Below are 17,094 nucleotides of genomic sequence, written 5' to 3'. Positions count from 1 at the left end.
TTTGGCCCCTTTAAGGGGTGGGTGTTCGTGGGTCATGGGACCCTCCTAGGGTCTATCAGGAGGAACTGTGCAAACTAGCACCTTTTGGGAGTTAGGGCACAGATCCTGGTAGGAGGGAACCTATAGTGTCTGACTAGGAGTTGGCAGAACTAGACCTGTACCTGCATAGAGCTTGTTGTATATAGTTTTATCTTTCCCTCAATAAATCACTGCTGTGATTCAAGGCTTCCTCATTGTGATACCTTGAACTTTAACACTGGTGACAAGGATGAGATCGGACTACTGTCACTAACATGCCAGTATCTCGAGGGGGAAGGGCGAGTTCCTGGAAGAAAAACCAGCACGGATGAAACTTTAGTCAAGTAGCCATGCCACTGTTGGGAAAAATCGATCTGTTTGATACAGAGGTTGAAATTTGGGGCCAGTGTATCAAAAGACCTGGATGCTTTTTCACAGCTAATAAAATAATGTCTGAAGAAAAGAAGAATGTTGTGTTACTCATGGTTTGAAGGTCTCAAACTTATAAGCTCGTGAGAAGGCTGATATCTCTGGAGGCACCGAATAAGAAATTCCTTGAGCAGCTAGTCTCAATAATAAGGGACCACTATAATCCCTGACACTCCATTATTATGCAGAAATATAAATTCCATTCCCAGGGGAGACAGTTCCCACTTTTGTCACTAGACTTCGCCAATTGGCCAAACGTGATATGTAACCTGATTGTCTCATCTGTGGTATTAATAGTTTGAACATTCAAAAGATGTTTCCTCACCGAAACTAAAATTTTGCTGGATAAAGCAGTTGAATTGGCTCAGGCGACTGAGGGCACTGAACAAAGTGCTTTTGAATTGGAAGGCGTGCAGGGCAAGGTGGAATTTGGCGGAAACAGCGGCCACTCGGAATACTAGTAGTGAAGGCCCACCAGAGCCTGAGAGAAGGAAGCAAAATCACCAGCCACAAGGGTTTGACGGGTATGATCATTGTGGGGGAGACCATCTCCAAGACAGATGCAGATGTAAAGAGTTTTTTGTTTCAGATGTAATTCGTAGGGTCACTTACAAGCCAGATGCAGAGTCAGACCATCCACAACTAGTTCTGAAAAAAAGACTCCAGGAGGAAGATTGAGGAAGATTCAGAAGAGAAGTCGAAGATTTATAAACTCAACATTGTGAAGTAAAATAAAGCCCCTTCCCACCCGCAGCCAATCAAAATTTCCCTTATGGTTAATGGATGTCCGTTAACTATGGCAGTCCATACAGGCACTTCAATCATGGTAATAGGTGAACAAACTTGTGAGTATTTGCAAAGGTATCTGCAACCCATGAGGCTCAGCAAAACCTTGGCAAAGTTGGCACCCTATACAGGATTGGCACTGAAGTTATTGGGCACATGTCAACACCAGTGTTTTACCAGCGCCAGTCTGCTCAGTGACCCTGATGGTAGTGAAAGGACAGATTGGCTGAAGCAAGCTAAGTCGAATTGGCTGGAGATATTCAACATCACAGATTGTGTTTTCCAAGCTTTTATGTATATATCAAGAGGTTTTCCAAAGAGAGCTGGGGTGCATACGGGGAGTAAAAGCTCGTAAACCCGGAGTCAACGCCAATTATTTAGAGCCAGGTTCATCCTTTATGCACTACATCAAAACACTGAGGTGGAGCCGAAGAGGTTTGAAGACCTAGGGATAATCAGACTTATGCAATTCTCGGAGTGGGCCGTGCTAAAACCAAACCGAACAGTGAAGATTTGCGGTGATTGCAAACTGTAAACAGAGCTGCTCAAATAGATATCGTATCCCTAGGATTGAAGATCTTTACGCTAAACTGGCGGGAGGCTGCAAGTACACAAAATTGGATTTAAGTTATGCGTACCAACAGTTTGAGCTGGAAGAAGACTCGAGGAAATTTGTCACCATTAATATGAATAAAGGCATATTCCTATATACAAGGCTACCTTTCAGCATCTCATCTGCTTGCGCTATCTTTCAATGCACCTTGGAAAGTCTCCTGCAAGGGATTCCCACAGTGGTTGTATATCTGGATGATGTCATAATAACAGGGGCATCACCAGAGGAGTATAGAGCCAATTTAGAGGAAGTCCTCAAAAGATTCAAAGAAGCTGGGGTCCACTTGAAAAGAGAAAAACTTTGCAGGCTGATGTGGTCACCTATTTAGGATTCCGAGTTGATGCCAAAGGATTGCAACCACTTGAAGAAAAAGTAAAAGCAATAAAAGAGGTGCCTGCAAACTAGACCTGTATCTGCATTGAGCTTGTTGTGTATAGTTTGATATTTCCTTCAATAAATCACAGTTGTGATTCAACGTTTCCCTGTTGTAATACCTAATGCTATAACAATAGCTAACTGTAATATACATCAAGATTTTCGGTTTTCTGACAGTAACTTGGCTGGAAACCTCTCGACCTCAACACTTCCTCCCCTCATTTCACTTTATTTCTACATATTCATGTATATTATTCTTCATTTTGAGGACCTAACATTTGGTTCTCTAAATGCTCAACTATCTATGGTGCAGACTATATATAGGGATGACTGACAAAGCATCTAGGAGATTCTAGACCTTGGAAAAATAACTATTTGCTCCAGTAATGAGATAGCTTCTGATTGTTATCAGGCAAATCTGAAATGCCAATTTCCATCAAAATCTGATGGACTGCCCAGTAACACACGCCACAAAAATAGTTCAGAAAGAGAGCATAGGCCCAAATAGTGTCTGTAAGGCAAGAACTAAGAACATTCCTAACTTCTGTTAACAGGGATAGGAGATTGTCTCCTTGTCATTATAAGTAACAGTGCTAGAAGCTTAGTTGCATCTTGTGTTTGCGAGATACTTTTTAACCAACCAACTTCTGAGTCTGGCGAGATGTTAAAAATTAGCGGATCTTGGGATTAAAAATATTTCCACTTCACTTAATCACGAGACCTCCTCAATCCTTCTGTCATCATCTCTTTAGTTGTCCAGTCATTGTGTTTAATTTATTTCATGTGCAGAATTTGTTTAAAATAATCAGCTTCAGTTTATTACTTTCACCATTCACGACAAGATAATTGATTCACTCATGACTAGTTTTTGTGACCCAAATGTTCTTTTTTATCCTCCTACACCTGTTTCCAACCCATTGAACTTTGTTCATTTTCCACCGTTCCTGACATTTAACCTGTTGTAAGTCCCTTCTCACACACTTCAAAAAACTGTCTATCTTTTTCTATTAAATAGGAATCCTTGGAGCAGATGTTAGCCCATTCCTCATAGATGGAAACAACTTAGCCTGCCCTTTAAAACTGGAGTTGAGTGCAGCTTGCTCTGATCCTGCTCATTCTGTAGGAGCCCAGTCAAGCATCTTATGGAATTTGGCCTATTCCCTGAACCATCAACCCATGCTTCTGAAAAGTCAATGGAGGATTTTATTGTTTTTCCTTTTGCTTGTTCCACTAGCTGCAATCTTTATTCAATTTCATAAAACTTTGCTGTTCCTTAACAGCCTCTATTACGATCACCTTAATGTAGCTACATTTGCTCTGAGATATTTTAAACTCAAACTTAGATTGAAATTAGGATTTCTACATCAGCTTTATTACCTCTTCTATTTTAGTGGTAAATACTGTGGATGAAAATACAGGAAATACTCACGTCAGGCAGCATCTGTGGAGAGAGAAGCAGTTAATGTTTCAAGTTAATGGCCTTTTCAGAACTGAAAAAATAATGTAACAGGTGTTGAGGATACAGAAGCAGGAAAGGGGCGAGAAGAAAGAACAAAAGTGGAATGTCTGGCAGGAGGTAAAATAGATTAAATGACAAAAGGAATGATGGTGCAAGGCAGAAGGAGATGGTAAAAAGACAAGAAAAGAAACAAAAGATCGGTCGAGAGAAGTAAATGGGAATAGCAGCATAATTTACACTTCCTTTCAAGCATCTTTTTGTTTTGTTACTCGTCTCATCGCCATCTCATTTTACCATGTTGCAACATCCCTTTTATTGTTTAATCTCTCCTGCCTTCCACATCAGTAGACCTTCCCCCTTTGATCTTTCTCCTCCAATAGCTGCCCTCTTTCCCTGCCTTTGATCCAAGGTCATGATGTGGAGATGCCGGCGTTGGACTGGGGTGAACACAGTAAGAGTTTTAACAACACCAGGTTAAAGTCCAACAGGTTTATTTGGTAGCAAGCCCCATTAGCTTTTGGAGCGCTGCTCCTTCGTCAGATGGAGTGGAAATGTGCTCTCAAACAGGGCACAGAGACACAGAAATCAAGTTACAGAATACTGATTAGAATGCGAATCCCTACAGCCAGCCAGATCTTAAAGATACAGACAATGTGGGTGGAGGGAGCACGAAGCACAGGTTAAAGAGATGTGTATTGTCTCCAGACAGGACAGCCTGCAAGTCCAGGAGGCAAGCTGTGGGGGTTACTGATAATGTGACATAAATCCAACATCCTGGTTTAGGCCGTCCTCATGTGTGCGGAACTTGGCTATCAGTTTCTGCTCAGCGACTCTGCACTGTCGTGTGTCGTGAAGGCCGCCTTGGAGAACGCTTACCTGAAGATCCGAGGCTGAATGCCCATGACTGCTGAAGTGCTCCCCCACAGGAAGAGAACAGTCTTGCCTGGTGATTGTCGAGCGGTGTTCATTCATCCGTTGTTGTAGCGTCTGCATGGTTTCCCCAATGTACCATGCCTTGCCCTAAACCGGGATGTTGGATTTATGTCACATGATCAGTAACCCCCACAGCTTACCTCCTGGACTTGCAGGCTGTCCTGTCTGGAGACAATACACATCTCTTTAACCTGTGCTTCATGCTCCCTCCACCCACATTGTCTGTATCTTTAAGATCTGGCTGGCTGTAGGGATTCGCATTCTAATCAGTATTCTGTAACTTAATTTCTGTGTCTCTGTGCCCTGTTTGAGAGCACATTTCCACTCTATCTGACGAAGGAGCAGGGCTCCGAAAGCTAATGGTGTTTGCTACCAAATAAACCTGTTGGGGGACTTTAACCTGGTGTTGTTAAAACTCTTACTTTGATCCAAGGGCCAAAGATATGCAAGTTAGGTTGATTGGCCATGCAAAATTGCCCCTTATATCAGGAAGACTAACAGGGTAAATAAGTAGGGTAACAGGGATAGACCCTGGGTGGGATTGTACTCAGTGCAGTGTCGATGGGCCAAATGGCCCTCTTCTGCACTATAGGGATTCGATGATTTGTGTTTGCTAAAAACCTGTTATATCTCCAAATGGCTTTTTTTTAAAGTAGTGGGAGTTAGATTCTTGTTAGGCAAGGAAATCGAAGGTGATTGGCAGTTGGAAATGTATAACTCAAAACACAAACAGATCAGCCAAGATCTTATTGAATGGCAGAGCAGGCTTGAGGGGCCAAAAGGCCGACTTCTGTTTCGTTTATTCGTTTGATGCATTGCAGCGCTATTCTTGTGAGATTTCCAACATCCGTTTTCATAATATTTTCATATAACCTGTATTTGCATCATTTGCTTAATATAATTTGCTGTCTTATTTTATATCATTGTATGTGATAATCCTGAATTGGTTTTGTAATAAGTGTGCCTAACAATGGCCAAGAAAAAAAGCCCTTGTTTATGAAAAAGATTCTAGAACTGTCATTTCCACTTTCCAAACAGCACCAGGTTTATGTGGCAACATTGTGCAGGTCATACACTGAAATCTGCTCATGGACTTAAACTTATGTTATCTTTACATAAATAGTAACAAAATCATGGGTGGCGCAGTGCCACAGTGGTTAGCACTGCTGCCTCACAGCACCAGGGACCCAGGTTTGATTCCCAGCTTCGATCAGTGTCTGTTGCGGAGTTTGCACGTTCTCCCTGTATCTGTGTGGGTTTCCTCTGGGTGCTCCGATTTCCTTCCACAATGCAAAAGACGTGCTGGTTAGGTGCATTGGCCATGCTAAATTCTCCCTCCGTGTACCCAAACAGGCGCCGGAGTGTGGCGACTAGGGGATCTTCACAGTAACTTCATTGCAGTGTTAATGTAAGCCTGCTTGCGACAGCAATAAATAAACTTAACTTTTGGTGTTATAGATAAAATGGTCCTACTTTTAGATATTAATACCATTTAATGCAACTATTCAGTTTATTTTCATTAGCTGGTAAAATCATGTGCCTATCCCATTTAAGATAACTTGGGCAACTGTGTATAAAAACTGACCAGAATATTCTTTATTCTATCCTTTCAAACTTCACCATTTGGTTTCAGTTCAGTTGCAGACAGAAGGATATTTCTTTAATTTACAAATTACCCTGATTGTTCTGGATCTTGGTTAATCTAAGTTTGAAATTGTTATAGTGCTGTTGTACTGTAAAGTAACTCACTTTATTTCTGCTTGCAGGCTGGATTTGGATATGGCTTGCCAATCTCCCGCCTATATGCTCGGTATTTTCAAGGGGACCTCAAACTGTATTCCATGGAAGGTGTGGGCACGGATGCAGTTATCTATCTTAAGGTATCTTGCAACATCAGTAAAGTATTAATCCTCTTACAGTTGGTGAAGGAGACCAGAAGTCAACCTTTACCTGGTTTTAGATTTATTTACAAAGTGAAACATTCCAAATGTATAACTCCAAACTTGACAACCCACCACTTGTGACTAAGTGTCTTTTTATAGTCTTTTGAGCAAACAATAATCAAATAAATAAGTGAACAACCCCGTAAAGGGGTCAAAAACATTCATTCCAGGTTCAGCAGCGTTTCACTTGCACCTCTTTCAATTTGGTGTATTGCATTCGCTGCTCCCAATGTGATCTCCTCTATATCGGAGAGACCAAGTGTAGACTGGGTGATTGCTTTGCTGAGCACCTTCGGTCTGCGCGCAATCAGGACCCTGACCTTCCCGTTGTTTGCCATTTTAACACACAATCCTGCTCCCATGCCCACATGTCTGTCCTTGGCCTGCTGCAATGTTCCAGTGAAGCTCAACGCAAACTGGAGGAACAGCATCTTATTTTCCGGCTAGGCACATTACAGCCTTCCGGTCTCAACATGGAATTCAACAACTTCAGAGGATTTGCTCTGCCCCACCTTGACCCCTTTGTTTTCATTCTATTTAATTAATTTTTTTTACTGTTCTCTACCTTTTTATTTCTTTATTTTCTTTCTTCATTTTTCTTCCCCCCCCCCCCGCTCTTTATCCCCCATACCTTACCTTTTCTCCCATTTGCTTCCCCTTTTCTAAATTTTACCTCTGTCCCATCCATCCCCCCCCCCCCCCCCCCAACATCTTCATCTGTCACAGCTTACCCTCATTTTAGCTTCTCTGTCGTTTGGCCATTCACACCCTTTATTCGCAGTCTGTTCCCCTAGTTCCTGTGGCTATGACTCATCTTTCATTCCCTCACCCTGCAGCATAAATATCTCCCACTTTCTATGCATTTTAGCTTTGACAAAGGGTCATCTGGACTCGAAACATTAGCTGTTTTCTCTCCTTACGGATGCTGCCAGACCTGCTGAGATTTTCCAGCATTTTCTCTTTTGGTTTCAGATTCCAGCATCCGCAGTAATTTGCTTTTACCTTTAAAGGGGTACTGTAACTAAAAAAAATACTATCTAATGCAAAAGCTTCAGCAGAAATGTATTAAATTAAATTAAAATAAGATTTGTAGGGCCTTTAATGCACTCCAGTGCCTTCAGCGCTTACTAGTTGTGGAAGGCCTGAAGAATATGCCCCTCTCCAGGATGGGACAACCAGGTGCAGACGTAACCATGGAAGAGAGGCAAGCAGTTGGATCGAATCACCTTCTTAGCTGCACTGATCCTGGACCTGTTTATGGCCACCAGTGTCTCTTTAGTTAAATAGTTAATTTATTTAGTTGATTCACTCAATATAAAGAACCACTCCTTAAAGGGGAACTGAAATGAGAACCACCTCTTATAAGGGAACTGTAGCAAATACCAAAACTTTAAGGAAACTTATCAAATTTAAATTAAAATAGCTTTGATTTGATTTGATTTATTATTGTCACATGTATTAACATACAGTGAAAAGTATTGTTTCTTGCACGCTATACAGGCAAAACATACCATTCATAGAGAAGGAAACGAGAGAGTGCAGAATGTACTATTACAGTCATAGCGAGGATGTAGAGAAAGATCAAGGTCAGTCCATTCAAAAGTCTGACAGCAGCAGGGAAGAATCTGTTCTTGAGTTGGTTGGTACGTGAACTCAGACTTTTGTATCTTTTTCCCGACGGAAGAAGGTGGAAGGGAGAATGTCCGAGGTGCATGAATTATGCCGGCTGCTCTGCCAAGGCAGCGGGAAGTGTAGACAGAGTCAATGGATGGGAGGCTGGTTTGCGTGATGGATTGGGCTACATTCACGACCTTTTGTAGTTCCTTGCAGTCTTGGGCAGCGCAGGAGCCATACTAAACTCTGATACAACCAGAAAGAACACTTTCTATGGTGCATCTGTAAAAGTTGGTGAGAGTCGTAGCTGACATGCCAAATTTCCTTTTAGGGGCATCTTAGTGGGAGATGATGCACTCCAGCATTTGAAGCATACACTGGTCACTGAAGACCTCAAACACACCAATGGACACGTTACTACCCCTCCAGGAACACCCAGGTAGAGGTGTGACCATGGAAGAGAGGCAGGTAGTCAAGTCAAATTACATCCTCAAATGGATGCTGCCTGGACCTGTTTATGACCACCGTGGCCATTGTCCCTTATACTCTGAACAAACAAATCAACTAGTTCACAGCCTATTAAACAGGCACTGTCACAGAAATCAAAAACAAAATAAACTGTTACAAATAAGGGGTTGCCCATTTAAGACAGAGACAAGGAGAATTTTTTTTTCCCTGAGGGTGATAAGCTTTTGGAAATCTCTTCCTTAATAGGTGGTAGAAGCAGTGTCTTTGAATATTTTAAGATAAAAATAGATTCTTGATTAGCAAAAAGGTGAATGGTTATTGAGAGTAGGCAGGAAGGTGAAGTTGAGGCTATAATTAGATCAGGCATTACCTTATTAATGGTGGAGCAGACTTGAGGTGCCAAATGGTCTGCTCCTCCTAATTTGTATGCATGTTTCTATGAAATTTATCAAATTAGATTAAATATCATTTCTGAGGCTGCTGAGACAGTCAGGCCATATCCCTTCAACCCCTGAGGCCTGGACTTGGCCACCTTGGCCAGCCCATGAGTGACAAAGAGGTCCTCTGCCCTGCCCAATCCACTGCCTTATGCACCAGGTGATCAAGGATCAGTAACATGGGGCTGAAATGCAGACAAAATTTGAGGAGCAGCCCCTTCAAATAATCAGAAAGGGGTGCAACTCACAGCTTATATCTACATGGATTCCTCAAGGCCACAGGAAATACAGACTGCCTGGGAATCCATGAATGGCCTTACCTTTTATTGTATAGGTCTGTTGTGTGCAACACCCTCCACGCGAATGATAAAAGAGGGGACTCCTGCATAGAGAGCCCTCTAGTGGGGTCCCTACTACCTCTGGAAGGGCAGGCAGCAGCCCATACACAAAACCCCTCCATGCAGAATGGAAATGTACAGAGGGAATTTCCACGAGACAGCTCAAGTTGTGAGTCTGGGGTTATGAAGGAAGTTTCGGGACATAGGGCCAAGATGAAATTTCATCCAAATGGTGGCCTCAACACTAAGTGCAGTTAGATCCGAGCACCACAGTTTTAAGGCTGTGGATGGCTTTGGCCATCAACAGATGCATGATGTGTGAGTTCCTGTGGCATCATCCAGCCCTCTGCTCCACTATCCAGCGTGTCCCTGATTTTAGTCAGCCCAGCACCCTGAGCTCCATCTTCTGCTTGCTACATGAACTCATACTGGTCGAGGCGTGGATTCCTGAGCAGCGGCTCTTGAACGATAGCTGCTACTCTGGCAGGAGAAAGCTCCGGCATGAGGCAACCAAAAATATTTACGATAATCTGTGCTGTAACTTGGATTCAAACCAAAGTTGCTGCACTAACCACATGATTACAGCAGCAAACAGCTGCAAGTCCAACTCTGCTGGAATGTGCGTAGGTAATTATTCAAGTGAATGCCTTCCACCTGTAGACACTTCACTTTAATTTATACAGTTAACACATAGGAGAATTCAAGTATGGGATGTGACGAGTGAAATGTATAATCAGATTTGCAGTGAGTTCTCTATTTCTGCCACGAGTTTTAAAATATTTATTCTTTTGTAAGAAATTTCTGATTCCCATAACCATTCTGGAGTGCAAAGGCTGCACTTTGATGAATGAGTCAACAATGTAAGAGGAGGAATGTTGGAGTTTGGTTACTGTATTTTCCATCAATCAAATCAAACCCATTTCTGCACAGCTGTTTTCCTGTCACTTGTGACCAAATTTGATTTGCTATCGAGTTCCAAAATAAGTTCATAACAACAATGAGAATTGTTGACAATTCTTAAGAGTTTCCAAAAGTTCCCAACCTTGTTAATTTTGTTTAGCCTGTGCTGCGCATTTATGAATAATAGATTACATATGTTACACAGATTTCTAAGTCATCTGATTATGACTTACTGGGAAAAATCCTGATTAAAACAAAATGTTTTGGAATAGTAGTTGTGGGATTTCAAACAGCTCATGTATCAGGAGTGGAGCTTGACATGCAAATCAACGGAGCGATATTCAAATCAGGACATGGAGCTACATGCAAATTGGCATAAGGATAAATAGTGAAGTGGTAAAGGTGGGATCAATTTCATGGGAAAAGAGCATGAGTGTTCCCTGTCCTTTTGGGACAGATGCACCTGAACTGGGTTTTTACGTGGTAGGGTGGAGCATAAGGGAAGAAACGATGGCAGTTTGTCAGAAAGGTACAGCAATAATCATGGGAGATTTTAATCTACAGATAGACTGGAAAAGTCAGGTGGGCAAAAGTAGCCCAGATCAGGAGTTCATGTTTCCGGAATAGTTCCTAGAACATCATGTTCTGGACCTGGTATTGTGCAATACAATGGGGGTAATTAATAATCTTAGAGTGAAAAAACCCTTGGGTAGCAATGGCTGTAATATTTAATTTTACATTCAGTTTGAGGGAGATAGGAGTGGGCCTGAGACAATGGCTGCAATTCTCCCATTTTGGGACCAAGTGCCCACGCTGGCCCTACTGACCAGGGGACCACCACCAACTCCTCACCAAACAGGGGCATCTTACCCTCCACCCACAAATAACCGGTTACCCCCCCTGCACTGCAAATTTGCTGATGACACCAAACTCGTGGGAATTTAGTTGTGAGGAGGATGCAAGGAGGCTTGAAAAGGGCTTGGACAGGCTAAGTGAATGGCCTAGGACATGGTAGATGGAATGTAAAATGGATAAGTATGTAGTAATTCATTTTCGTAAAAAAACAAGCAGAATATTTATGAAATAGTGTGAGGTTGGGAAGTGCGTGTATCCAAAGGATGTCTTTGTTCATTAGTCATTAAAAGCTGGCATGCAGGAAGCAGTTAGGAAGGCGAATGATATGTTGGCCGCCTTCAAAGTTTGAGTGCAGAAGTAAAGATGTCTTGCTGCAGTTGTGTAGAGTCTTGGTGAGACCTCAGCTGGAGTATTATGTACAGTTTTTGCCCCCTTTCCTAAAGAGTTATAAACTTGACAGAGAGAGTGTGCAACGGGGTTCATCAGATTAATCCCTTGGATGGCAGGTTTGTCTTATGAGGAGCGATTGGGGACACTGGGTCTGTTTTCCTTTGCATTTTGAAAAATGAGGGGCAACCTCTTTGAAACTTACAAAATTCTTACAGGGCATAATAAGATGTTTCCCCTGGCTGGTCTAGAACCAGGGGATGCAATGTCAGAATAATGGGTAGGTCATTTAAGACTGATGAGGAATTTATTCACTGAGGGTAGTGAATCTTTGGAATTCTCTACTCCAGAGGGCTGTGAAAGCTCAATCATTGAGAATGTTCAATGACATCAAGGGTCTGGAGATAGCACAGGAAAGCAGTGTTGAGGTATATCAGCCTTGGTCTAATTGAATGGTGGAGCAAGCTCGAAGGACTGGAGGGCCTACTCCTGTTCCTATAATGGTAAGATTGTCAATTAAAATAAAACAAAGGACATACTGAATAATTATTTTGCTTCAGTATTTATATTAGATGAAGGTGGGGTACTGGACACCCCAAGGAAACTGATATTGGATCAGGGATGGGAACTCACCAAAATTAATGTTAGCAAAATAATAGTAAGCAAGAAAATAATAGCACTAAAGAATGATAAATTCCCTGGGCCATTGTTACTATCACAGGATTGTAAAGGAACTAGAGGAGAACATTGTAAATGCCCTAACTATAATCTTTCAATGTTCTCTTGATGCTGTTATGTTTTTCATCTCTCATGCTTTTAGATTGGAAAATTGCACATCATTCTTCTATCTGAGAAAGGTGAGGGGGAACCTGGGCAATTGTAGAACAGTTCGCCTAGCATCTGCTGTTGGCAAATTGCTCGGGTCTATAATTAAAGATGGAGACTGAACACCTTGAAATTTTTCAGAGTAGGTCATGCCTGTTGAACCATGTTAAACATTTTGAAGAGCTGACCAAAGTGGTAGACAGGAATGTCTCCGGATGTTATATAGATTTCAAAAGTGCACTAGATAATGCCCTTTATAACAGACTGTTAACTGAAGTTGAAGCTCATGGATTTGAAGGCAACTAATTTACCTTGTTTGGAAATTGTTAGGAAATTAACTAAGTGGCATGAAACAGAGCTAGGATAATGAACAGACACTCCAATTAACAGAATATGACTAGCACCTACCATCAAGGATCTCTTATAGGGTCTTAACTATTCACTACTTGGATGATGGAATAGAATAGATATTCATATCCAAATTTGCTGATGAAACACTGGCAGGCAGCATTTAAACAATATAGCTGAAAGCATAAAATTACAAAGATATTAATAGATATTTGTTTATATTTTCCAACTGCTTTTCCTTTGGGGAATAGTGCAGTAGTTTTGGAAGGATTAGTAAGATGATTAACAGCCTGAATTATGTCATGAGCACTCCTTTCATGACCAACAATTGCTGGTGTGTGACTTTGAACCCAGAGCGTCTGGGGCAAAAACATGGAACTACCTACTGAGACACAAAATCCCTACATTAATAGATTGAGTGAATGGACAAAACTGTGGAAAATGGATTTTAATGTTAGCAAATATGAGATAATCCACATTGGACCTAAAATGCTTGAACAGTGTACTTTCTCAATGGTAAAATGCTTGAAACATTAGAGATTCAAAGATCTGAGGGGTCCATGTGCACTATTAAAATGTCTTGTTCAGGGGCAGAACATAATCAAAAAAGACGAATAGAATTCCAAACTTTAAGTAGAGGACCAGAATACAAAGGGGGTAGAAGTTATGTTACAGCTGTACAAAACTCTGGTTAAACTATACCTGGAGTACTGCGAGCAGCTTGGGGCACCATAACTTGGGAAATATATATTTGCCTTGGATAGAGTACAGTATAGATTTACCAGAATGATATTTGGACTCGAAGTGTTAAATTAAAGAGCGAGATTACACAAGTTAAGGGCACTCCGTTGAATTTGGAAGGTTAAAAGGTGATTTCATCGTTGTTTTCAAGATATTATGGGGAACGACTAGGGTAGAGAGGAATGTTTCCTTGAGTGGCGTGTTTGGAACTAGGGGGCAAAGTCTAAAAATTGGAGCTAGACTTTTCAGGAGTGAAGTTAGAGAATATTTCTACATGTAAATAGTGGGACAAGTTTGGAACTCATTGCAAACTAAATCCATTGTTAATTTTAATCTGCGATTGAGAAATTTTTTGTTAACCAAAGGTATTGAGGAATATGAGCAAAGCTGAACGTATATAATTGGGCAAAGATCAGCTCTGATCTCATTGAATCAGGCTAGAACAGGCTCACGGGGCTAAATGGCTTGCTTGTCCCTATATTGACTTTCTGGCTTGGGTGAAAATGCTCTCGCTGACCTAAGGCTGGTGATATTTTGTTTAAATATGGTGCACTGTGATATGCTAAAGCTTTTTCTTTACAAATGTTAACTTTTTCTCTGTTTTTCCAGGCTCTGTCAAGTGAGTCATTTGAACGTCTTCCTGTCTTTAACAAATCAGCCTGGCGGCATTACCAGACCACTCCAGAAGCAGATGATTGGAGCAATCCTAGCAGTGAACCTAGAGATGCTTCCAAGTACAAGGCAAACCGGTAATCCTCTTCTATCCTGAGCCTGATGGCTAGCATTCTGGTTTCGTAGAAACTGAAGCTTTGTGTGTTTCCTTCCTTGGATCCATCAACAGCAGATGGCCAGTCCATAGTTCTTCTATCGATTACTGTTGAAACCCTTTACTGGAGATTCGGAGCACTTGCAAGGTTAATGGAAAAGACTTATAATTCAAATGCGGTTTTGCACTTCAGACTGCACTAGTTTTTTTTAAAGCAAGAATTGTGATGTGGATGTTTTTGGCCTCCATAATTCTATAGGAAATATATTTTGTGGAGATTTATTCTGGATTAGTGAAAGATGAAAAAGGAGCATTTGCAACTACACAATCTATGGAGCAGTGCTTAAAATGAAACTTTTTAAAAAAATGATCAACACCATTTTGTCAAAAGTAATTAGACTTAGAAAAAGTATGTAGAAACCTACGATTTCTTTTAATAATAGTAAAAGTGACCTAATTTCATACTATTTTTAAGCTGCTTTATCTCTGTTCAATTATGGGTTTTGCTTGACTTTTAGCTCTGATAAAATCCAATTACATTTGACTCTATCTAATATTTTTGTTTAAGAAATTGATAATGAATTTGCAAAAAATGAAATGTGTGGAACAATATTGATGAGTATTAGTACCATTGTCCATTATTAAGAATAGAAAAAAACCAAAGTAATGTAAATCGGGTTGGGACGGTTTCACCCTTTTGAACCTGTACAATCATCTGGCTTGGACTGCTGTTTTGAAAGTCTTCTCGCTGAAGTCTGTAAGGATATTTAGTAATTAGCTTGTTCAGAGACAGATCAGTTTCCAGTGGGTGCAATTCACAGGATAAAACTGCCCATAAATTGATGGCTATTTACAACCTCGTAGGGAAGTGGAAAATATTCCATTATTGCAAAATATAATTCTTTAATAGCTTGGAGGGGGTTACTGCATTGCATCATCTGGGACATTTATCTCTGACAGTGCAAAAAGTGAGATGATACTTTCCCATACAGTTTTTTTAATTAAAAGTATAGAGGTTGACAAATTTTGACATAAATGATCTGACTGTTGGATTGATTGCTTATTGTGCACCCCATTTGGTTTTCCTGTTTTTTGATCAGTTAAAAGCAAACTTAGATGCACATGAACAAGTGCTGGTCAGTTTAATACCATCAGTTTCCCACCTCTGCCAAAGTTGAAAATTACCTCCGAGAAGTGTTTTGTCGTAGGTTACTGAAACAGCTATTTGTAGAAAATATCATTAATTTGGCTTAACAGATGAGATGCTGAGGTTCAGCAAATCACCGCCAAGGACCTTCGGGCAGAGAATAGAAGAAGTAGATGAGCTGCTGTAGCTTGACAATTCTCATTCTTTTACAGTACATGAATTGTTATGTCAGCACAACCTGGATTGTAACAGGCTGGACTGTCAACAGCATGCTTGCAAGTGCTTTGTTTTGAGTGATTTATTTGTATAGTATTCACCAGCTGAAAGAACAAAATGTCTACAGGATGTTAATCTCAGTTGGTGGTGCTTTGTAGGGTTGGCGGCGGGTAGGAATTCTCTTTTGTAGTTAATCAAAGTATTTATTTCCCTTCACAAATACCCTTTATGTTCATTTGCCTACTGTGGATCACAAAATCTGTCAGTTACCAAACAAAACCCCATTTTTAAGTACTGATTTTTAAAAAAATACTATGTTACATTATCTTTGCACTATTTTTAAGTTATTAAAAATGGCATGTCACGAAGTAATGGTATTACAGTGAGTTTATGTCTCTGAATACATAGGTACAATTGTTGATTAAAGCAAACTTGACCTTCAGCAGCTTGGCATTCACCTGAAACAACTTGACTCAAATGTGTTCGCCAGTGAAACTGACTGCAAGCCACATATTTTGCTCATTGGGACTTCCCTGGGCCTTCAAATTTCCAAAAACAAAGCACCATTTTTTCTGCCAAGTCATCAAATAACTTAGAATTCTATCAATGCTGAAGGTATTGGTTGTGTATAAAAATTATCTGCACTTCAAAAGATATGCAAGGCAACAGAGTTGTTGATTTTCACAGAAATATGGGTTGAATTACAGAATGTAATCCACAAAAGCTTGGTAGAAATCTCATGATTTGACTTATTTATTCACCATAAAAAGTGACTATGATGTGTACTTCACAATGATTTACTACCCAGACCAACATCATGTGATGGTATGCACATTATGATCTCTGCAATCGCTTGCCTATGTTTCTGAAACTGTCAAGTAATTTTATCATTTCAGAAACATTGTCAATGGATGTTTGGTGAAAGGGACATATTCTGAAAAACATAACAAAGTTTGACTGTGTTTAGGGCAACAGATCTGATTATCACAAGTTTTGTGGGGAAATTATATGGAATGGGAACCATTTGATTTGAATTTCTGCTCCTAACTGGTTCAGTTACGAAAAAGCTTGCACTCTCTGTAAAATCTGTAATCCTGTATGGGATAGATCTTGATTTGTCCCATAGTGATGGTGAATCTGCAGCCCGTTCTCCATCTCTCCAGATTTGTTAAATTCAGAAATGTTAAAAAGTGGTGCCGACTTGCTCTCACACTTGCAAAGTCAAGATGTACAGCTTCATGTCCATTTTAACTGGATATTAATTGAGCAGTCAAATTTACTTTATGTATTCCTTTAATAGAAAAACATTGACTGTCTAGTAAAGGAATGTCAGCTTTTATGAAGCCTGGTGTGCCGATAACTGGTAACTGATGCATAGCAAAAAAATACCTATGATGTGCTACTGATGAATTCCAGCTGAGAGTGTGCTCGAGCTTTAAAAAAAATCGTACTTGTTAATTACCAGAACTGGTAAAAAAAATAAATTATAATGGTGT

The 17,094-nt window shown here is 40.5% G+C and overlaps 1 protein-coding gene across 1 annotated transcript in view; it reads left to right on the top strand.

Annotated features, from left to right (window-relative positions):
- The window catches only part of pdk3a (pyruvate dehydrogenase kinase, isozyme 3a), a 65,845-nt gene extending 49,879 nt beyond the window's left edge, over nucleotides 1-15,966 (top strand). The window contains exons 10-11 of the mRNA XM_078232533.1: nucleotides 6,380-6,493; nucleotides 14,079-15,966. Coding sequence (XP_078088659.1) covers nucleotides 6,380-6,493; nucleotides 14,079-14,222 — 258 coding nt within the window. The 3' untranslated portion in view covers nucleotides 14,223-15,966. The remainder of the gene's footprint in view (nucleotides 1-6,379; nucleotides 6,494-14,078) is intronic.
- Nucleotides 15,967-17,094: the final 1,128 nt, after the last annotated feature.

Source organism: Mustelus asterias, chromosome 17, assembly GCF_964213995.1.
Source record: "Mustelus asterias chromosome 17, sMusAst1.hap1.1, whole genome shotgun sequence".
Lineage (NCBI taxonomy): Eukaryota > Metazoa > Chordata > Chondrichthyes > Carcharhiniformes > Triakidae > Mustelus > Mustelus asterias.
This window is presented reverse-complemented; position numbering and strand designations above follow the sequence as displayed.